A 22,535-nucleotide genomic window follows, 5' to 3' on the forward strand; every position below is an offset into this window, starting at 1 on the left:
TAAAAGCCTCTCTGGACCCTTCACATATAACTGATGCATCCAGATGCAATCCTAAAAAATGAGGGTGTGGATAGTTTTGGAGAGAGGTGCTGAGAGCTGGCTGGTAACCAATGCCATACTGTGACAGGATGAACACAACACTGCATTATTCAATTGCACCCGCCAGCCTCCTAAAACATTCACAATAACTGACAAGACAGTGAAAATACAGCATCCGTCATTACCTACCAAAAACTGTGTTCCTCTGATCCAGCCATGACAGAAGCCTGAAGCTGCAAACATCTTCCTTCAGATTGTCATGTCATGGAAGAACATTTCTATTTACAAAATGTGGTTCACCTAATTGAGCCGTGTGTGATATTGTGCAAGTTGAAATGAGAGTTTATATATAACCCAGACATATTAGTCTTAACAAGTAAAACTTTATTGGAATGATACATTTTGCAAAATATTACTTTATGTATATTTTTTTAACATACTCATTGTGTTCTAAGGGTATCTGTCAAGTTCTCCAGAGGGTAAGATAGTTAAGACTGTCAAAGGCAAGGATATACAGTATTGTTTCCCAAAAGGTACAATAGACTACACAATCACTGTACCCAGGTCATGAGGAAAAGATTAATGTTCTGTTTTTGCTTTTTCTTTTTCTCACTTTTTTTTTGAAAATACAATTAGAAAATATGAACGCAAAACATCTCAGATGTAAAAAGTGTTATGTTTGAATGAGGAGTGTGTGAAAACCTGATGAAGACCAAAGGAAAACACAGGAGAGAAACTCAGGCCGAGCACAGATCAGTTGATAGTGTTTAGCTGATAAAAATAATTAAAGACAACTCACAAGAAGTTTTGAGTGGGGAAAAAAAACAAAAACAAGAAAAACAAAAACAGCATTAAGATGGTGGCATTGCCTTCTAGTCATTAGTCAGAACATAAAGATATTACATGTGCCCTCTTCAAAGCTTTACATTGTGTCTTTAAAGTTTTAAAGAATTAGCAAAAATCAATAAATAGGACATTTGAAAAAGTGTGTGGCATGTGCTTCACTATTTGCAAAAGACTGGACGAGTTGGTTGGTGATCCACTGCATTGCTGAACGTGATGCGTATGAATGAAAGGTTTAAATGGTGATGAGGCTGTCGGCTGTGGAAACTAAGCTTTCTCTAACGTCGTCTCAGCTTCGAAGGTGGGTTGAGGGGGGTGTCTTGCCATTGGGTTGCTTTTACCACATGCAAGAAAAACCAAGCTCATCAGAGAAATATGTATTATAAAGAATACACGTCATTTCCACACAGCATTGGACACATCTCCATCAGACAGTTCAAGACATTCAAAAAGGTTATCCTGCGTTTCATCTTAAATACATTAAAGAGACTCCCAAAAATAATTACTCAAGCCTAACCCGAATCATTTAGAGTCGAAAGAACATTCTCAGAAATTTCATGATACAAGATTTGACAAATAGAGTGATGCACATCAAACAGTTCACAGAAGCTTTTCAGTGAGATGGACAAAAGTCTAGCACCTAGGGGCTATGAAGGGTGGAGGAGGAGGAGGAGGGTTGGGTGGGGTGGGTGAAAGCAAACATCCTTCATCAAACCAAAACAATGTGTTCAGTCAACAAACCAGCAATAAGATTTGGTCTGTGATTGTCTTGCATCCACAGAAATAAACTTGGCAAAAAAAGGGGGACAGCGTTAGGAAAGCTTCCTTCGTTTAATTTGTTACATAGAAAGCTGGAAAACGAAAAAAAAATGAAATGAAAAAAACCCACTCCAATCGTAGCGGTCCCCAAATTTTGGTTGGACTGCAAGTCTATGTGAATGTGTTATATGTAAGGTATATACAAGAGAAGGTGAGACGCACAAGTTCAGTGACTTTATCAGCAAACTGTCCTTTAAACTGAGTAGTGAACAAAAGCCAGAAGAACTTTCTGACATTTATCTGGGTCTTGTTCCATCTTCAAAACAGAGCAGCGGAGAGTCTGCTTTAATAGTTACGCATGTTATCCACCGTCTCTGGTACCTCAGCACGAGTACAGCATAATGCTATGCCATCTTTAAAAGTGATATTGTACAAAAATAACATGCACACTTTGTTGAAACATTTTGCTACTTTTTTGCGTATTAAAATCCACCACCGTCAGGTACATACAGAAAACTTTGCAGTGTTCTCAGTTTGCAAGTTTGGCAGAATTTATATTTGTTTATTAATGAAATTCTTAATTCAGTTTCACAGCTATGAGACAATGTGGAAAAAGATGGATATTTAATGTTTTCTATCATATATATATAGATATATATGATGTATAAATGTACTATGAATTAAATAAACAATAGTCAGGAGTGTGACCACAATGTTAGTTGCTGCTAAATCACAGCTTTTTAACCCACCCTTGAGCACTAAATAACACACAAGCACAGAGATTGACAAAAAAGAACAAAATGATCACCAATAGGATTTTCTTTTAAATGCTCTAATAAATTCAGCTAAGAGAAAGACAGATTTAAATGCAGACCTCATGTTTACCATCTCTTACAGGTCCCCAAAAGCAGTAAGACCCTGATGAAGTTTACTGTGATAAATCATTATCTCGCTGATCACAGAGATCCCCACTGCTTCAGCTGCGAGCAGTGAGCGCATCATCCTCATCTACCCAATAATCATGCCACACTGAGCAGACAAAGGCAGGCGCAGAGAGTTTTCAAGCTGTGAACCACAACGGGCACAAAGGCCATTTGCCACCATAGCCAAAGCTCTGCACCAATGCTTTCGACGCAGTTTTCCAACCAGTTGGCATTATGATAGGCACATCTGTTGGACTTGGTATTGCTTGGACAGATTCAGAATGGAGAGATGGAGGGGGGTGGGGCAGGGTGACAAGATACAACAATCGCTCCTTGAGAAGCTTGTAGAGAGGGCCCGTTCAGGAAAAAAAAAAAAAAAAAGGAAGCCTATAGCAGATTCAGTACCTTAACAGAAAAATCAATGCCTCAACCTGCAAAGACTTAAAACGTGTCATTACACCATCAGAAAGATACAAGTCTAGCTGAACAGCCACAACCTATGTCTGTTCTCCTCGAGCCACTGCCACAAACACAAGAGGGATAAATAAAACAAATAGGTAACAGTTGAGAAACAATCAGAAAAGGCAACACTGCTGGTTCTGCTGGATCTTTCTTCACTTTGCCTACATTTCCACTGGGGGGGATTTTACATTGTTGTCGTCATAACAAATAAGCAAGTTAGCAGTCCACCCTAGCGCTTCCTGTCTTCAGACCCCCTTTTACCTTCTAAATGCCTGTCTCTCTCGCTCTTTCTCTCACTCTTTCTCTCTCTGCTACTCATGGTTGGAATCTAGAACTCAGAAAACTCCTTTGCACACTTCTCTGTGAAGGAGACTCTGATTTCCTCTTCCTCGTAGTCGTCAAAGTTGCTCGTATCGCCGGGGCCTTTGCACTTGGGAATAAAGGGAGCTTCCACCTGGAACACACAGGACAGAATCGATGAACGATGCAGTGTCGACTCATCGAGAGACTCAAAGCCACAGCATGCTCCATAATCAACTATGACACTATAAACAGTCCAAGGAGATACAGTGACAATTAAAAAAATGATTTGTAGTTGCACAAAGCATCTTAAGATGATTACAATGGAAGTGAGTGTTACACGATCGGAAAATCACGCTCAAATACTTGGAAGTCTTTCAATTAGTCTGCGGTCACACTGCAGGACGAATTTTGTGAGCACATGTTATCATTTGCTTTCCCTGAAGCCAAGTTTGTAAAGCTAGGAGCTCAGGAGTGTTGAAATACATCAAGATAAACAAATCTTTTTTTTTATTTGTCTTTTTAAATAACATATTCTTAGTGTTTTCTGTGCTTATAGTCTGTGTCTTTGTCAGTATTTAACTTTTATTTACATACTGTGTGGGGGGGGTGAGTTTCTGTGGTGCATTGTGCCTCAGCTTTTCCTGATGAGTCCACGATAAAAGAAGGGGTCAATATGAATATGATTTTTTTTTACCTCTGCTTACCTCTACTTTGTTGGAGGTAAACCACCAAGCCGCGTTAATATATTGCTTTATTACCGCAGTGAGAAAAAATCCATACCGTCACAGCCCTCGGTATGTGTCAGGGAGGAACCCATTAGATTTTGGGGCGAATCGGGATCAGAGGGTGGGAATACCTTTATAATGTTGAGAAATGGTTCGTAACTTTTTTATTGATAACTCAGAGAGTAACTCGTGGGTCTTGCTGACAAAAATCAGGCATATTTAGGTGATTGAGTGGGAATTTTGGTGCAGATCTAAATTAAAACCTGGATCTAGTGAATTTAAATGTGGTTTCATAAAAATAATTTTATTGTCTAGTTATGTGAGCTTTGTCAATTGAAATTGTCATTCAGGCTTATGTGGGGGCTTTGTTTGTATTCATTAAGTATTGTCAAATGAAATATTTGTATATAATAACAAAAAAAGACTATTGAGAGAAATACATATTTTATCATATTTTGTATCGTCATCTCTGAGAAAGCACAGATTGTGTGAAATCACCCGTAGCCACAGATGTAGACTAAAGGCACTTCCACTGACCAAAGTCTCATCAAAACCATTTCCGTCTGCCCTTCCGATTTAAAAAGGAGAGTTGTACACATTACCACTGTTTGAAGGCTGGTCTCTCACCTTCCTCTGGTAGATGGCTATCCAATCAGTGGTGGCAAACCACTTGTGGCCCTTGATATCGTTGACTCCATTCCTGAGGTTGCCAAAGCGCTTGGTCAGGTCCACCTGAAGCAGATTTCTCAGCAGGTCCTTCAGGTCTGAGCTGAAGTGAGAGGGAAAGCGAACCTGGAAAGGAAAAAAAAAACACTGTGTGAGTGATGTGGTTTAGGCGTACAGCTGCTGGTTAGTGTCAGACTGTGAGTGATGCTTATAGATAAGAGCAACTGTATTGATGACATTTTCCCAACTGATGTTGAAGATAAATGTGATTTGCTGGGTTTTGACATGTGTTTGTTTGTACCATTCTGTTTTTCTTTGTCCTTCCTCATCCATAAACCATTTTGGTCGACATGATGATAGATGTTCAGGGGGTGCAAAAAACAGACCAGCCTGATGTGACCCATGTCACATCAGGCAAGGTCAAATACACTGAGGGCACTTCTTTACCTCCAACACTCTGCTGAACATCAACAGATGCTAGGGACACTATAACCCTGATTTAGACAATTTACACACATGTATAAGAAGCTGAGGAAAATTAAACTTGGTATGACACTAATGTACGTGCACAGTGAACTGCACATCTGTGGCTTTATATTGGTGTTAAGCGGTTGTGAGATTGCTACAACACATGCTAAAATTGCTAACACATGCTTATGCTATTTATATGTTTCTAATAATAATGTAAATAAAGGTGTCTGATTCAGTTCATTTTGATTTAAAATAAAACATAATGACAAAAAAACTTCACATACGTTTTTACTGAAAAGATTGCATTTGAAAGCCAAGGTCAGAGGAGCCACTGAGTTAAGATCAGTTAATGTTTCAGACACTTCACTCGTCTATAACTGGAGGGATACAAAGGAGAGTTGGAGTCAATCCCAGCTGACATTGGGTGAGAGGAAGGCTACACTCTGGACAGGTCGCCAGCGTATCGCAGGGTCAACATTGGAGGTGTGCATTGTGGGGAAAGTGAATTGAAACAAAGAAACTGATTTTACTATTACAGCATCTTCACCAGCTTCATTATTTGATTAAGATCAGAATGCAGCTTGATGCATTTCAATGTATCACATCCACAATTTGTTATATAACTGCACACGGCTGCTTTATCATCAGTTCGTGAAAATCAGACAAATATGAACTCCATTTTTATTTAGAAAATGCTTTTAAAAGTATTATAGACTGTTACTGTTAATTCATCCCCCCCTTGGCAGCGCCACTGCACTGAGGTGCATTACTCCATAGGTCAACAAGTGACTCTGCTCCCCCTATGTTTTCTAATCACTCACACTGATCAAACTGATATTTATAAAAAAAACTGCTGAATTCATATTTATGTTCCTGGATAAATGGGGCGTCGCCTCTTCTGCAACAACGCGTTGCATCATAATCTGCCGGAAGAACTTCTCTTCAGTCTGCAGGAGTGTGTGTGTGCTTATCTCTGTCCCCTTCACATATGAACTATTAACCACATGTCAAATTTCTGTTGTTATTTAGGAAGCATCTATTCAATATAGGAAGAAAACTTAACTGAAACACACACAGACACACGCGCACACACACGTTTTTGTACGATCAGCATTAATTATGGACTTTAAAACAAATGTTTAAGTTTTATAAAGTGTCTCTGTTGTGTAGCAGTGTATAAATGTGTACTGTACTGTGATGGCACAGTCAAACTACTGATGAAATGAAAACTAAAGGACTATTGAGGTTAACTCACCTTCCCTGATACAATCTTCTCGTAAATTTGAATAGGCTGGTCGGCGAAGAAGGGGGGGTAACCAGCAGCCATCTCATATATCAGCACTCCCAGAGCCCACCAATCCACTGCTTTATTGTAACCCTGGAAAACACAAGGAAAATACAGGACAGTCAAGTATGTCCTCAAACAAAAACTCTATGATAACAGACAGTAAGCAGCATATTGTACCACAGTTTTGCTGCTTTTTAATTAAATTCAATGATGAGAGTTTAACAACACTGTCCTTCGTATAAAAAGCAGTGCTGTTTACGCTGGGCAGGACACTGACCTTACTGAGGATGATCTCTGGTGCCAGGTACTCTGGGGTCCCGCAAAGCGTCCAGGTTCGGCCCTTCACCCTTTTCGCAAATCCAAAATCTGTAACCTGAGGGAGAGAGGGCACAGCTCTGAGAACTAAACCACATAGAGAAACAATCACACAATAATTGTTGATGACCAAGAACGGAAACATGCAATCCTTGCCTGTATGTAACCTTGGTGGTCGATGAGCAGGTTCTCCGGCTTCAGATCTCGGTAAATGAGATCCAGTGAGTGAAGGTATTCGAAGGTCAGTACAATCTGGGCTGCGTAGAAGCGGGCGTGGGGTTCACTGCAAAACAAATTCAGCCACAACATTAATAGTCAACCAGCAGCACTTTGAAATATTTAGGTAGAGTAATCTGAAAGTCAATTCACCTGAATCTACCAATTCTCCTCAAGTGTGAGAACATTTCACCCCCGGGGACATACTCCATTATCATATACAGATTACTGTTGTCCTGCAGAGAGATGAGCAGAGTCTCACTTTGACATGAAAGACACACAAAAACATGGGGTGCACATGCATAGAGGATAAAACAGATGAACCTATTTAATGCATACCTTAAAAGAGTGCTCCAGTCGCACCAGAAAGGGAAAGCTGACAGCTTGCAGGATACGTTTCTCGTTGAGTGTGTGCTCTATCTGCTTCAGCTTCACTACCTGGGAGGAAACAGACAGGAGGCTTATTTAGGACAAACAGGTTCATCAGACATATTAAAAAATGGAGAAGAATAACAGGATGAATAATTTAATCCAAACTGTTTTTAATGCGTTTCTTCCATCCCTGTATTTTACATGAGCTCCTTGATCCCTACATGATTTTAAACTGGATATTCCCCTTGCTGCCAAATTTTGGAACTTTCAGACAAAAAGCCCGTCACCAATCATTATGTGTGCACTCTTAACAGATGGAATTCAAAAGGGTCACAGACACACTTTCTCTGACTAGATTTCAAGCCGGCTACAAATCTGCGACTACTACAGCCAATCAGAGCGCAGGAAGGCGGCATAAAGTTTGGAGAGCAGACATACTGCTCGAGGATTTCTCTCAGTGAGCATGTGACCCCGTCACCAGTCAGTCATGTAGTATGAACTGCACAGAGATCCGACGACTTTGAAAGTTGTGTAGTTTAATCTGTACTTGGTATAATACTGACATAATCAGTGACTCTGTGGCCTCTTTAAGTAAAAACAAACTGAATATAGGGCACAGAAGCAGATGCTATAAGAAGATGGTCACAGTCACTTCTTTCTTCATGGAGCTAACGGCCAGTGAGACAATAATAATACTTTATTATCACTGTAGAAATAACACATTATTATCATATACAAAATGGAGTGCCTGCATAATTCTGTAAGTACTGTACCTTCTGTTTATCAAGTATTTTCATGGCAAAATGCTGGCCCGACTCTTTGTGTTTAACCAGCATGACTCGACCGAATGAACCAGTGCCTAAGGTCTTCAAACGCTCAAAGTGGTCCAATGCCGCAGTTTGCTGAGGGGTAGAGGAGGAAGTCAGTGAGATGGCTGCAACAAACCATGAAGAGTCCTACTGTAGTTTAACTATCATACAAAATGATTCTGCCGCTAAAACAGAATCAGACAACTGAAGTGCCGATTTAAAGTATTCACAAAATAATTCCTGTTGGTTTATTGTGAATTAAACCTGCTGAATTTAACATGTTGACATTTTGTTCCTTGAGTGCACTCATTGTAGAAAATGTTTACGTATGTCCACATTAGCCCAGCAGAGGGGGCAATGGCCCTGTAAAAAAAATTGGAATTAATTTGATCATGTGCAGAGCTATTCCCATGATTCTGCCTGAGAGCAAGAACACGCAGATGAAAACAAAGTCTGGTTCATTCATTATGAAATGCATCATCACACTAATGTGCCTCTCCACACATAAATAAAAACACTTTTAGCCGAAAGTACAATAAAATAATGGATTTATGTCACAATGTGCAATATAAAATAAAATGAAAAGAGTGATTAGACAGAAAAAGAGTAGAAATTCTCATTAAAGCTCACCTGTGCTGGATTCTCCCATTTCTTCAAGAAATCTTCTTTGGCTTTGGCAAGAAACTCCTTCACTGCAATTAGTAACAAAGGGCATATTCATTAGAAAGAGTTTGTCTGTTTAAATTCAGAAACAAGTCCAAACTAATAAGGATTTTATGTAACAGGTCAACCTCATCTAATCACCCAGACCCAGAGAACACCACAAAAGCACTGTTTTAAAATCATGTGGAGGAATTTCTGACGTATTCCCCTAATAGAGCATGATACATGTTATGTGTACATTAACATAAATAATGGGTTTATGATATGATGACAGTCTGCAATCTTCTGCTTGGATCTAAACATCTGCTTCTACTGCAACAACGAAATTGATTGAGACACTGTAAATCCACAATGAATTAGAGAATTCAACTGAAGTAGATCTTAACACTAATACCACTCAGGGTAAAAATATGCCATCTCAGCCAGAGAACAAATTACAACAAGTCAATTCCCCACTTAACTATGACCCACTCAAATGATCACAGCTGCAAAAACTGTTTAGAAGCCACATAATAAAAATGAAAAGCTATCAGTAAAGGTGTGAGGTTAAATAAGCCTGCAACTGAGAGATTTAAAGCTGAGTGACTCCACTTCATTCACAAATTGGGCTAAATATTAGGAGAACATGCGATAAAGTTGCTAAATATCGCGATGACAATATGACTTGCGATAGATAAACATAAACAGCCGGGCAGCCTTAATTTACAACTAATCTCCAAAACCAAAAACATGGATAAAGTATGACAGCTGTAAATCTGCATTGTGCGGGATATCCTCAAAGATGCTACAGGCTTCCACAGCTGCAATGGAAGACATTTTGTGTTCAACAGCATAATGGGAAAGAACAAAAAAGCCACTTGCGTGACATCTCGGCTAGTGTTTACCAGAAAGCATGTGGGAGACCTTGAAACACAGTGCAAAGGTTTTATGGGCTGTTGAGACAGAGAAAAAAATGCCATCACACCATCCCACTAAATGCTATGTTGAGGGAGAACTGAATACTGAACATCATCTAATGATCTCAATGAGAGTTATTGTTGTGACAGGTTCAAATGTAATGAAAATATTTTGGACACTAAGGACTACAACTAAGGAAACTCATTTTCAAGCAAGGCACCAACCTCAAACATACATCTAATAAACCAAAGCTACATAAGAATGACTTGATCATGAAGTTAGCATATTAAAGCCTTGTTCAATTGAATCTGTGGCAGGTTGTGGACATAAGTTTCAATCAGTGCACATTCAGTTACATTAGTTTTGTAAAGGGTTCATCAGGAGTGCACATACTGGAGGGAGCCACTGCCCCACACCACAAATACCATGCATGTGCATAATGCATGGGAAAAGTTGGACTTCGACACAGAGTGACCTTAATGTTGAACTCAATTCTTAAAAGAAAAGTTTGAGTGTGGTTTTTAAAACATATTATGAGGCTTGACACTGTCCATTCTCATTAGGCCGAGAGAAACCCATCTACAAAAGTTGGTTGTTTGCCCTATTCTGGAGTCAAGAAGACAAATAATGAATCTGGAATGAGTGTTTAGAGTTTGATAGCAGCTCAACCACAACCAGAGCCCCATGTTTTCCTGGATTACAGGCGCGTGCAGAGTAAAAATATCAAGTAGACATCCCAGCTAACGTGAACGATCCCAACTCAAATAACATTTAAAAACATTTTGTCGAGGTATCCTCGCACAGTGCAGCTTAACATGAGGCTACAAGAAGAAACCAACCATGGCAATGCAAAAATACACACATGTACAGCACATTACTGTTATTATAGGCCGACAGCCATGAGCCTTTGAACACGTTTTGACAGCCTGGCACACAGTGTCATATGGAGAAGTACATTTTTCTTGCCCTTATCTTTATGAGGCTAATTACAATGCTCTGTGGGAACATGTAGATAACCAGTCCTTCCTCATTCCTCCTCACTATATGTGGAGTAGTTTTAGGGACACTCGCTACCCCAGCAGCTGGGTTATTTCTACTGTTAGTCCAGGACACAAGGGGATTAAGGTTGTACTTTTGCAATGTTTTGTCAAAAAACGTCTTTATTTATTATGGTTCATGATTACTACACTGAATGTCGAGCCAGAGAAGCGGAAAAATATCTTGTAACAGCTTTGATTCAGATTATTTGTTAAATATTTTTGCAAAGTATGAATGTGGATAATGGCAATACTACAAAAATCTTATTTATACAAATTTATGACCAGTTGAAAAAACAGTGGAAACATGATCTCAGGATAATATGGAATGTCAGAGTAATCAATGGAAAGCAGCAGCCTAAGGCACAGTTCAAATAAAGCCAGTTAGCTGTCAATAGTGAAATTGCACTGTAATCTATTCATCAACTGTGTTATGTTATGAATATTTAAACTAAAGGATGTTTTGCATTGATAAATTCATATCAAAAAGTAGTGGTAACTTTCTACACATAAACCTCCCAAGCATTTGTGTGTCCCGCAAACAGTGAAAACTAATTGAAGCTTAATCCTCATCTAGCAAATGTGATTTCCTGCTAATTCTCTAAAGACCAGCAGCTCCAACAATAGGATGAGAGAAAGCCAGCGAGAGCAGCAGAGACCAAAGTTCACATAAACATGTCCAGAGCACTGCTGCTCCCACAGTGGAAGCAGACCGGTCACTGGGGAGAAAACATTTCCAGACAAAGTTGCTCAACTCCCACTTACAAGAGTAAAATGGAGCTATTCCTGTCATAACTTGAAGCTGTTCAGAAGCAAAATTTGGCTGCTGCTGTAAGGAAATATCTCCATCTTCATCCAGACTCTCTTTATGAGCCTTGGCAGTGTCAGTTCAACACAATGACTCTCCTGTCACTGCAAACTCCTTACCATCTGGGATGACTATGGGTACCTCTGGTGCTGCTGCGTCTGCCGAGCGAGACCCGGATTCACTTGAGCGTGAGGATGACTCCCTCTTCCCTGCATGCCTTCTGGAGCTCTTCCTGTCACACATTAGCCCTGCAAAGTGTCCCCTGTTCTTCTGCCTTCCTCACAGCCACTGACTCATGACCTATCCTCCCCCTTGGTGAGCACTCGGGTCAGATCTGCGGCCCCGCGGAGCATCCACAGAAACCAAGTCAAGAGTCCTTGCCAGGAGGCGGAAAATCCTCAGCGAATCCTGTGACTGTCACTTTTGCCTGGGACCTAGTTCAGAAAGTTGCATACACCTCCCGTGCGCTGTCAAACATAGCATGGAGAGCAGCGCTGCACCCGTTACACTCACACAGATCAATTTGGACCCTTGCTTGGTTTGTATCAATATTTACACACAAAGTACTCCGTGCCGTTCCCTCTCATGTCAACCACACACGCAACCACACACACATGCACACACAGAAGCTATATATTGATCTTAACAGGGGCATGATCATCGGGGGAGGAGCATAAAACTGCAGCTGGTATATTTATCCAAGCCAGAGAGAGAGTTCTATGGAAAACTAGGCCTAAGTAAGAGACCCTGGAGATGAACAAGACACATCTAGATGCAACTAAAACTTCCCCCTTATTAGCAGAACCAATCAGATACCACATCTGCAACGAAACACTTTCAGAGCTGATCTGGGTGTTTAAAAAAAATAAATTTAAAAAAAGTAAAGCAGGAGCGCACAGACCACTGGGAAACTTTTTCCTCCCTGCAGAAATACACCAGAGAATCTGTAATGCCAGTGTTGAATTGATCCTCAAAAAATCAATCCTCCATCGCTCCCCTGCAGGGCCTCAATAGCCCCACTCTGACGCAGGAACAGAAGGGTTATATTAGGGCGAGCTGACCGACATTTAACTGTGAAGCGCACCAAATCGGGTCCCACTTTACAACAGGCCCTGTTTTGAGAGTGAACAGCCCTGTGTAGTGCATAAGAAAACCGTCAGAAAAAAAAACAGCGCTGTGTGTAATCTAGGAAGGTGTTTGCATGTGTGTAAAGGTGAGAAATAAATCACCCTGGGTAGATAAATTACTGACCAATAAAGGAGCAGAAAAACTGACAGACTTGATCTGATTGGTCATCTTACACTCTGCTGTTCCATTCACAATATATTCAACTGCATGCGGAAGACAGTTTAAGTACCCAGATCTGTCGGTTTCATTGGGAGGTGATTTATTAAAACTGCAAAGTATCACTACCGCCCTTAAATCAAACTTGGAGAGACTCACTTTGTGATTTTCTATGGTCGTATATGAAATATAGAGCTTCAAAAGTTGCCTTAATGTTTCTGATTTTTTTCCCATCAAGATCCACAAATGAGTCCATGGAAAAACAGTGAAAATGTCAACCAAAAAAAAATCTTGCAAATGTAAAAGAATGTGAAAAAATATTTATCATCTAAAAAATTTAATGGGTTTTTCCTTGGATCAAGCCCCACCCCTCCGCAAAATTTCATGGAAGGCCCAACTGTCCTCTTATGAAACCACATTTTAATTCACTCAATCTGGATTTTTATTTGGATCTGCACACACTCATGAATATCCGTCCTCTAAACATGCCGGATTTTCTTTCATTAGGATCCATGAATTATTCTGTAAGAAATGAAAATCTTTAGAAAATGTCCGTTATGATGAAGAATGTGAATGAAAAAAATGACTACTGGAACTTTAAATGGATACCACATCCTTCCATCAAGTTTCATGGTAATTCATCCAGGATTTTTTGCATAATCCTCCTAAATAACAAACAGACATACAAATACATAACCTCCTTGGCTGAGGTAATGGTCCTTTAAAAATCTTGCTAGATTTCATCTTCATGCCTATATAGCTTTCGAGGGTGGGAGGCTAAAAGTGACCCAGTTGAAAACAAAAACATGTTTCCCTGTGTATCTTCTGTTCCTCTGGGAGCCCTCGTTTCTACAGAAGAAGTATTTTCAGCAGCACCACCAATGTAACCTCAGCTTTAAAAGATTAAGGACAACACATACAAGGATTCACACGACCACCACACCCGTTGACGTGCGAACCAGAAGAAAACTAATGTTCCTTTTGAGATTACTGAACTCCATCCTCGGTTTTGCTTGGCCTGCTGCTGGATTTTGCATCTCAGGATTGTTTCATGGCAGCATGTTGGCTTGCCAACGGTACGGTAAGCTTATCTGAGCTGGCTGATTGGCATTTCAACCGTAAGGTCCACTGGTAATCAGTGCAGGCTTATAACAAAGCCCCTTTTTACTGGAGACAGGAAGTGATGAGCGATCCAAACACAAACCTGCGCCTGTTACACAAACCAGCTGTGTGCAGAGCAGGGGCAGGACGTGAACCACACAGATATTTATAGACAGAGGGAGGTGCACTTTGACAGGGTGCCACCTCGTTATATGGCCAAATCCAAAATGCACAACATTCAATACAACCATCCTCTGTGTCACGGCTGGATGTGTTGATGGTTCCTGCTCGGGTGTTTGATAAGTGTGTGAAAGTAAAGAAAAATATTTCCTGGCTATCAAGCACTAATACAATCAGACGGATTTAAAAGAGCATGGATGTCGTAACAGAAATTAAATTAAATCTGTGTGTCACATCAACAGTGACTGAGAAATGCTTTTGTTCTTACAGTAACTAGAAAACAATAGGTAACAAAGCAGAGCCAAACAAATGACGCTGTGCGTATACACCAAGTGTATTTGGATACGTGGACATAAGCCCACATACACATACATCTTGGCTTCTGGCTATAAATACCAATGTGTGCCAGTATAAAGGATCTCTCCACCAAAGCCAACAGACACTCATCAGGACATGAGATGAAAAGTACTAGAAAAAAACGGATTCACTTGATTATCTCCTAAACGTATGTAACTTGAACACAGCTTGACTGGTTAAGTTAGTAGGACATAGCATTAGCCACAGCTCCACCCCTAACTCATGCTCCTGTCCAGCTTCAGAATGAAAACTCACGCCAGCAGCAAGCCTCTAGCTCCTCTTGTGGTTGGTCATATCTGCCTTCTCCACTGCCTGTGTCCCCTAAACAAGGCCTGGCTCGATGAAACAGCCTTCCTGCCAGCCTGTGAATAACAGACATCATAAAAGGCTGGAGGAAGCCAGCCGACAGTCTGTGTAGAGCCTCAACGGTGCAGTACGTCCAGTAGATCTAACAAAGCCGGAATTCCAGAGAGTATATTAACAACAGTTTCTTCTTAGTCAAAAGTTAAAGCTATCCTGGCTGGCTGCGTTTAGCCCATGAAGCAGTACAGGCGATGAACAACAGTGCACAGCCTGGGCTGGACCTTCCTTGCTCCTTCACTTCCTGCTGCAGTTCACAGTGTCTGTCCGCCCTGCTTCTTCCTGTGGGCCAGAAATCCGCTTTTTATACTAGAGCAGCAGCTCTCCGCTCATCTTCTCCTGACTGGAAAGTTCAGAGGAAACAGAGCCTGTGCACCTGAACCAGCTCTCAACACTTCCTTTCCATTTTCCATAGAAACTAAACTGAGCTGCCACATTGTCCTTGATCTCTAGCGGCTCTGTGGAAAATTACAGTCCTGAGTAAGGCTCTGGACCCCTGGTCCGCACCTGTCTCAGGGGATCGGGGTGGGTCCAGAGTGATCGGGCTGATAAGGATGTGAAGCGAACCTCCCACCAGCATTACCTCCTATGTCTTTGGTTTGAACCTTCCAATTCTAACATTTCTGCAACCACTAAACCTTATTAAAAAATCTTTGAGGAAATTTGAAAGTCATGGGCTTTGTTAGAGGTTCCCAGATGGGTTAGCGTTACAGTGGGACTGAAGGCCATTCTTCACACCTACTCTCTACCTGCAGCAAGGAGCTGACACTCATTTTGCAGATAGCTGTTCAGACTTTGCACACTTGAGCGTGACTTATGGTGTCATGGATAAACGCATGAAAAGGACTGGAAGAAGGTGTAACAGGCATATTATTGAGACATTTCCCCTCATTTTGTAGTTAACACTGAGGTTTTCTTGTTTTAATGAGCTTATAAAAAAAAACAATATGACGGTTGAGAAGCTAATTAACAAAACTAAAAGTTGCGGTGAGCAAGCGTACACAAAATGATTAGTGACAGCTGAGCATCCCTCGCTCTGTGTCACGCACATCAACATTTGCACACATGTACATGGTGACACATACAAGTGCCCTTGTTCTAAATGCTGCTCATCACATGATGTTCAAGAGACTCCTCAACTCCAAGTTTCTGCCTGAAGAGGATCGCCCTCATGCATCATATGACCCGGTCCTGGTGGTTTTTTTCCCCTTCACTGATAACAGCCGACTCCCCTCGACTCACCAACTGTCAAACACGGTCTGTGAGTGTGTCCACATTAGATTAAGATTCAAATCATCACTTACATCCTGATCCTGAAATATAAAGTGCATCTGTAGAATCAAATGTCTGCATTGCATTGAGGGGGGGTGCTTTGTTGTTAAGTGGTTGGGTTACTAAAAAAAGTGCACCAGAACCCCCCCCCCCACACACACACACACCAGGCTTTAGGTTTGCAATGTTATTCCAGCCTTTCATAACCTTTTGATTAGAAGGGAGGGAAAAAAAAAACATCTGAAACACAAGAACCACAAGGAAACCTATGACTGTTGTATAAGGCGAGTTTTTGTCATCCTCGCTTCGTACCTCTGAATATAACCTGGGGCTTTTAATCACGAGCTTTCCCACAGAATCAGCGGGGAGAATGAATAACATCCACTGCTGTTCTGCTGGGATGAACATGGTGTCATTGTGCAAAGCAGCCTGGCCTGGAAGTTTGAGTGTGGACGTGAAAGACCACAGGTATCAGCAAAGTTTAGCAACAAATAAAAAATAGTGCAATGTTGTGTTGTTATGAAGGCTGATCTCTGGGCCTCGGTGCATTGCATGGGTGCTAAGTTGTACTTTACGCGTCTCGGGCAATATGGTGAACAGGAAATGAATACAGAGAGACAAGCCGACGACAGATGTGGGCAGCGGCTGCAGCCACGGGTTCGGGGTACTCACCACTCTCCATCTCATTGCCCTTCTTTGCGGTGGGCGTGTTGCCCATGATGGCAGGCTGATGGTGGAGTCCCTGGGTCCGGACTGACTTCTCCTGTACAAGTCGTGGAGTGATGCTACACCTCTTAGCGCAGTCGACAGTCTCAATGAAGCTGACAGCTAGCTACTAGCTAACAGCTACCATTATTGACCAATGGGTGCAAATGTATTTCTCCCCAAATACTTTCCCCACGACGACTCACAACCTCCAGCCAAGCGATTATATCCAAGCTCGCAGCTAAAACTAACGCTTTGAGTGAGCTAGGCTAGCACGGCTGCTAGCAGAGATAACCAGTGGATGTTAGCTTGGTAGCGTTTAGCTTGTCAATTTCCAAGCGAGCACCGGCAGGTCAAGACGGCACTCGACTGTCCTTTGCTTCCAGATAAGGCTTCGTTTATCCAAAATCCAGTCAGGACCATTAGAGATCGTCGAACCGTTTTTTTTCCGTCTGTGCAACGAGCAAGCTGGCGTTAGCTTTTAGCGTCCCTCGCAGTCGTATCCTGGCCTGACCTACCCAGGTGCTATCTCTTGTAGTCAGGCCTTTTCAGCTGACACCCGGGAAACAAAAGTGCCGTCCGGGTTATTCGTTTTCTCCGCTGTTGCTTATTTCAAATGGATCTCCCTCCATTCATTCCTGAAGCAGCCGTCAAGTGCAATGGGACCGATCATCTGATAGTCGATTACTAAAATCAACAGACCCCCCTTCCATTAATCTTCAGACCGCAAGGGAAACTCCAGTCATCCATCTGGCTGGTCCCGCCTCTGACTGGATCCGATTGGCTGCACTCACAGACGCTTACGTGACAGAGGTCAAGCCTCGAGCGTTGATTGGATGAGCGTCGACACATCCAATCGGTGCATTGATTTGATTCGTCTGTTAAATGGTTTGGTCCCGCCTCCCGGACTTGCTTGTAGCACAAACGCCCCAAACTGTGTTTTTATTATTTTTATTATTGTCTTAAAATATAAACTGTCTGTATTCATCAGACTCTCTTTGGTGCAGATGATAATTGTAATGCAGTGATCTTGTAATGTTCACACCATTAGCATAGCAGTGTTTTTCAAAGCTAGTTCTGTAGCCTATAGCCACCCCTTCTACCCAACCCATCTATGATTGGGTGTGACGTTAACAGGCTATTTTTAGTAAAATGTGAAAATACAAGGGTATGCTCACATTGACATTTGTGTTACAGAGTTTGCAATCTGCTGTGTTTAAACTCATGGTTTAAAATGTTATGTACAAACTGGGCAGAAGTGTAGATCTATTAAAATGTGGTTAATATTCAGGTTTCCTTTCTGTAATTAAAAATAGGAAAACGTGAAGACAAACTATGCACAATAATCATGAAAAACATAGTCCTCGCAATCAGGCAGCAACATAACAAATACAATGTTCTTTTATTTGGAACACAAAACTGCAAACAGAAAAAACACAGATGAAGTGATACAGCCCACACAAAGCCCATCCCAAACTCCACAATGTAAGTGGGAAAATGTTTGAAGTGCTTCAGGAATTTGAACACAAATGTAATGGCAGATAATGCCATTCTTGTACAGAAACACATTGCAATTTATTTGCCTATTGCTTCAGTGCTGAAATCCTCTTAAATGGGTACAAATTTATTTTGCACCAACAAAATCAGAAGAAAAAACAATCTCACCACAGCGTTCTGTTTGTTTCAGTCCAGCTGCAGTATTTCTTAGCTGCTGTTTTTCCTTCCATGAGTTTAACTATTTCCATATTGCTTTCAGCATCATGGTAAGGAACTCCCCAGCGATAAGTGATGATTATTCGAGATGTTCAAAATCTTAGAACCTTAGAACAAACCCTCATCTGATGCCAAGGAGGTGAGAGTTCATTTGTGACAACAAGCCTCATTGAAATAAGTGCAGCTTTAAGGCAAAGATGTTTGTACATCCACACTGGAATGTCCACAGGCATTCTTCAATAATAAGGTCTCGAGCTGTGATATATCACCTTTTGGATCATCGCTACGTCTTCTGGGTTGTCTCTATAAGCAGTCCATGGAATTATCCGGTAGTATCCCCAAGGGCGGGGCCTTGCCCGGGAGACAGGATGGAGGGAGCATGGAGTTTGACGAAGGATCCACATTTTCAGAGTCTTCCATTCTCTCTGCACAGCCTTCCCAGTTTATATGGAACCTGGTAACACGTGGGTTTGACGCCAGAATATTTCTCTGAAGCTGAAAAGGAAAAAATGGACAAAAAGATTAACATTGAACCATATTATATTCAGATCTGATGGGCAGGCAGTTCTTACCAAATAGCAAAATATCATATTTATTTGGAATCTTGACTCAGGGAAATTATAGTTTGAGCTTTGACCTTAAGAAGACCTTCAACACTGAATTATCATATTGACAACTATACAATATCCCACACAAAACTACAGGATTGCAACTGTCGTCACTGTTAATCCCACATCTTGATATTCTTGTGCACCCATGCATGAGAGGTTTCATTCCAAATGTCAGCTACACTAAAAATAATACACCTACAAACAAAATCCTTTGTCATTACAGCAAAAATCCCAGAAGCCTATTACTGAAGTTACCGTCAGAATTATGATTTTGAAAAAGAGACCTTTTAGGATTATTGGTTGATTTTTTATGAATTAGACAATCTTAGCATTTTTTCTCCAAACTGCAGCCTCAGCAGAATAAAACGCTGCAATTCCATGTTGCTGAATGACAACATTTCTTGAATTTTTTGAGTTACGAAAATGAAATATTTCATAAATAAATTAATTGTATATTTGTATTGTACATTCAATTTCCAATATTAATTAAAATCAAAGAAATAAGCATTAGACAATAGACTTGTTGGCATCAGAAGTGATATCCTCTAGATTTAATCATTAATCTCACCTGAGTGTAGTCTGGTTTGATTGGCGGATTTTCACGAAGCTCAGGATCTGTGTATTCGTTGTTCACATAGTAACCAATGCGAATGAATTCCTGGCCACGATATGTACAGGTAATCAGCACCACAGTTACACCAACAGCATCACTTTCAGGGATCAATCCAGTGTTTGGAGCATCAGCCTGTTAGAAGACCAACAACACAGAGATGTGAAAAAAATACATAGAATATGTTATATAAATATAAAAATTCAGTCAGTCCAGTTTGACCATTTAATTAAATGTTGTTGTTTTTGACTGATCCAAACACACCTGAAATACAAACATATGTCTCCCAGCAGGTACAGGTCCAACCAGGACAGAGTCAAGGATTTGGTCATATTCTTCACTCTCTGCTGATCCAACATAGATGATCTTCCATTCCAGGTCTATAAAACATGAAATAGTTAAGTTTCAATAAAAAATGCAAAATAGCAAATGCAGTGCTGAGACAATTAGTCCATTAACTGATCTGATGATCAACAAAAACATTGCCAGTCACATCAATAAAAATAAAGTGCAGTGACTGTATGGATTTTTTGTAACAACAGTAATAAAGCAACACATTAGTGTCTAGGATATTTAGATCATTGACAGGCATTCTGTTGGCAGTGTGCAGTGACAAGAGACAGAGAATAGCAGTAAATTACTAACGGAGCTGGTAAAAACTGTAAAATACTTTTTTACAGTTCAAATGTGGATGAAAAGACCCCAAATTAACACGATAAGTGGACTTGGTGGCTCCCTGGGTGTCTGCACTCCGGTAACTGGGTCTGAGCCCCGGCGCTGTGCCACCTGAGGTAATGACGGTATTGAGCTCAACCCAACAGTAGGCATCACATGACCGTGATATTGCAGTTACTGTCAAAGCCCAAGTGACAGTCACATACACAAATGTACAAAGGCAACACTAAATGTAAGAAATAGTGTATTAGCAAAAAGCAGATAGTGATGATGTTGCCATACACGATAATAACATACTAAGTTGTCAGTTTATAGGAACACCAGGTTAAAACTGATCCAATGCAGTCTAATACAACAAGTCTGCTATTTGTGGTGATGCTGAACCTTGGATCGTCCAGGCAGGTGTTCCTATTATTTGAGGTTCAGCTCAACGATACACATCTCTTTGTGTAAAGAAATACACCTCAACATATTGCACCAGCCCTACGTGGTCAAATGTTTGAACTCTTAAGTGTTATTGAAGTAAATTAGTGTACAAACTGAATTGTGTTGTCAACTATACTGCAGTAATAACAATCCACTCATTACTATTGGTGATATTTTACTTTGACATGCAAAATCAACAAATACTTTCACTTCAGTGTGTGTTGCTCGAAAGATATAACATTCATTTGGTTTAAATTGTAATAATAGTAAACATTAGCGTAATCCTGAGCTTCACTGAAAGATATGATCTGAGTTAAATAACTTTAAAATGCACGGGAAGCACATTAGGTTAAGAGGTGTAACCGTACGTTAACTGAAATGTCAATTTTTCCTAACGTTCCCTCAACCCCGGACTTTCTGTTTATGAGTTAGCTTAACCTGCTAATACTGCGTTAGCCGTTAGCATTTGGTACACACACACACAGACATAGCAACATGCTAAGACGCTCAACAACATTAGCCTTCCTGCGGCGGAGCCTACCTTCTGGGAGGTCCTCCATACACTCGAACGTTATCTCAAACTGGAAGGGGTTCCTGAAGGGACTCGGGTTATCCAGCACCGCCACATTCAGGACCTGCACCTTCGCCATTGTTGCGGGAGCGCTGCAGCGAGCTAAGCGCAAATCAAACCAGTTTCCCGGGGAAAGCTTTAAACGCGACACGACCACAACGGGAGACAAACCAGCGGCGCTACGGAGACCTGTGCAGACTCTTACCCGAGTGGAGTCTCGTTTTTACGACAGAATTCACACTGTTTGTTTAGTTAATGTTCAACAAACACAGCTCCAATGAAAGGTGAGCGCGTGAACCGCTCTCCCGCCGCTTTGACCGTGTTACCGCGCCTACGGCAAGAGGGACGCGGACGAGCAGCTGCCCCATCACAGGAAAGGCAAAGTGACAAAACTGCCTCCTAGCGGCAGGATTTCATAAGAGTGGGCCAACCAAAAATACTATAATAATACTATTATTATAATAATAATGATAACAATAATTACTAGATGATCACTCAGAGAGAGCATACCTCTACCAAGGCCTAACAGCTCCTTCATGAACCCACATAGATCTGGATTAGTTTTCTTCTGATCAACTGTATGGATTACAATAGGAAACTTGGTGAGATTTGCTGTAGGGTCAATAACATTTTAGCGTGGATCTGGATCTGGGGGCAAATCCAGTTTTACTTTATTTAATAGAGAATAGTTCATAGATCTTGCCTTTGTTTGGGAGACTGATGTTTATGAGTGTGCAATTTGGTGCGGATCCAAATACAAATCCATATCTAAATCATTTAAATGTGGTTTCATAGGGAGACTGTTGGGCCTTGGTAGAGGTGCTCTACTGAGTGCCCTTGGGATGTTACACCTGAAATGAAAACATATTTACAGTTTTAGCTGATGATTTCCACCTTCGAGAGTAAATCACAAAAGCGACGAATGAGTCTTAAAGATTCTACGACTGAAATGCTATAGATAGGACAGAGTAAAAGGCACATGGATGATCTGGTCAGAGGAAACCACACACTGACTCAGTCCTCTCACATGAAAACCCTGACCACCACAGATTAGTCCTGGAGCAGCAGTCCCCT

General features: G+C 41.0%; 2 protein-coding genes across 4 annotated transcripts; both read right to left on the reverse strand.

The window, feature by feature from the left end:
- Nucleotides 1–402: 402 nt before the first annotated feature.
- Nucleotides 403–17,627, reverse strand: prkacaa (protein kinase, cAMP-dependent, catalytic, alpha, genome duplicate a). Of its 3 annotated transcripts, none has more exons than XM_020094549.2 (10): nucleotides 16,823–17,627; nucleotides 8,822–8,883; nucleotides 8,156–8,284; nucleotides 7,350–7,448; nucleotides 7,164–7,246; nucleotides 6,951–7,077; nucleotides 6,757–6,852; nucleotides 6,447–6,569; nucleotides 4,682–4,846; nucleotides 403–3,480 (listed from the first exon to the last, which is right to left on the reverse strand). In XM_020094549.2, the coding sequence occupies exons 1-10, from the start codon at nucleotides 16,866–16,868 to the stop codon at nucleotides 3,355–3,357; spliced, it is 1,056 nt and encodes a 351-aa protein (XP_019950108.1). In that variant the 5' UTR covers nucleotides 16,869–17,627; the 3' UTR covers nucleotides 403–3,354. The 3 variants fall into 3 exon arrangements, with proteins under 3 accessions (XP_019950108.1, XP_069380854.1, XP_019950107.1); XM_069524753.1 differs by lacking the exon at nucleotides 16,823–17,627 and adding an exon at nucleotides 14,774–14,989; XM_020094548.2 differs by lacking the exon at nucleotides 16,823–17,627 and adding an exon at nucleotides 11,716–12,074.
- Nucleotides 17,628–18,238: 611 nt separating this feature from the next.
- asf1ba (anti-silencing function 1Ba histone chaperone) lies at nucleotides 18,239–21,854 on the reverse strand. Its single transcript, XM_020094550.2, has 4 exons — nucleotides 21,432–21,854; nucleotides 20,054–20,169; nucleotides 19,748–19,924; nucleotides 18,239–19,063 (listed from the first exon to the last, which is right to left on the reverse strand). The coding sequence occupies exons 1-4, from the start codon at nucleotides 21,538–21,540 to the stop codon at nucleotides 18,872–18,874; spliced, it is 594 nt and encodes a 197-aa protein (XP_019950109.1). The 5' UTR covers nucleotides 21,541–21,854; the 3' UTR covers nucleotides 18,239–18,871.
- Between the last annotated feature and the right edge of the window lie 681 nt (nucleotides 21,855–22,535).

Source organism: Paralichthys olivaceus, chromosome 5 (genome assembly GCF_024713975.1).
Source record: "Paralichthys olivaceus isolate ysfri-2021 chromosome 5, ASM2471397v2, whole genome shotgun sequence".
In the NCBI taxonomy this organism is placed as follows: Eukaryota; Metazoa; Chordata; class Actinopteri; order Pleuronectiformes; family Paralichthyidae; genus Paralichthys; species Paralichthys olivaceus.

Bases quoted from the DNA above. Each gene is read 5' to 3' on its own strand.
- prkacaa (XM_069524753.1), bottom strand. From the start codon at position 14,900: ATGATGTCTGTTATTCACAGGCTGGCAGGAAGGCTGTTTCATCGAGCC. The intron at 7,449-8,155 runs GTACAGTACTTA...GTTTCCTCCCAG, and splicing joins AAATACTTGATAAACAGAAG to GTAGTGAAGCTGAAGCAGAT. The intron at 3,481-4,681 runs GTGAGAGACCAG...TGTGTGTTCCAG, and splicing joins TAGCCATCTACCAGAGGAAG to GTGGAAGCTCCCTTTATTCC.
- asf1ba (XM_020094550.2), bottom strand. From the start codon at position 21,540: ATGGCGAAGGTGCAGGTCCTGAATGTGGCGGTGCTGGATAACCCGAGT. The intron at 20,170-21,431 runs GTAGGCTCCGCC...CATGTTTTATAG, and splicing joins TATGGAGGACCTCCCAGAAG to ACCTGGAATGGAAGATCATC. The intron at 19,925-20,053 runs GTGTGTTTGGAT...GTCTTCTAACAG, and splicing joins GACATATGTTTGTATTTCAG to GCTGATGCTCCAAACACTGG.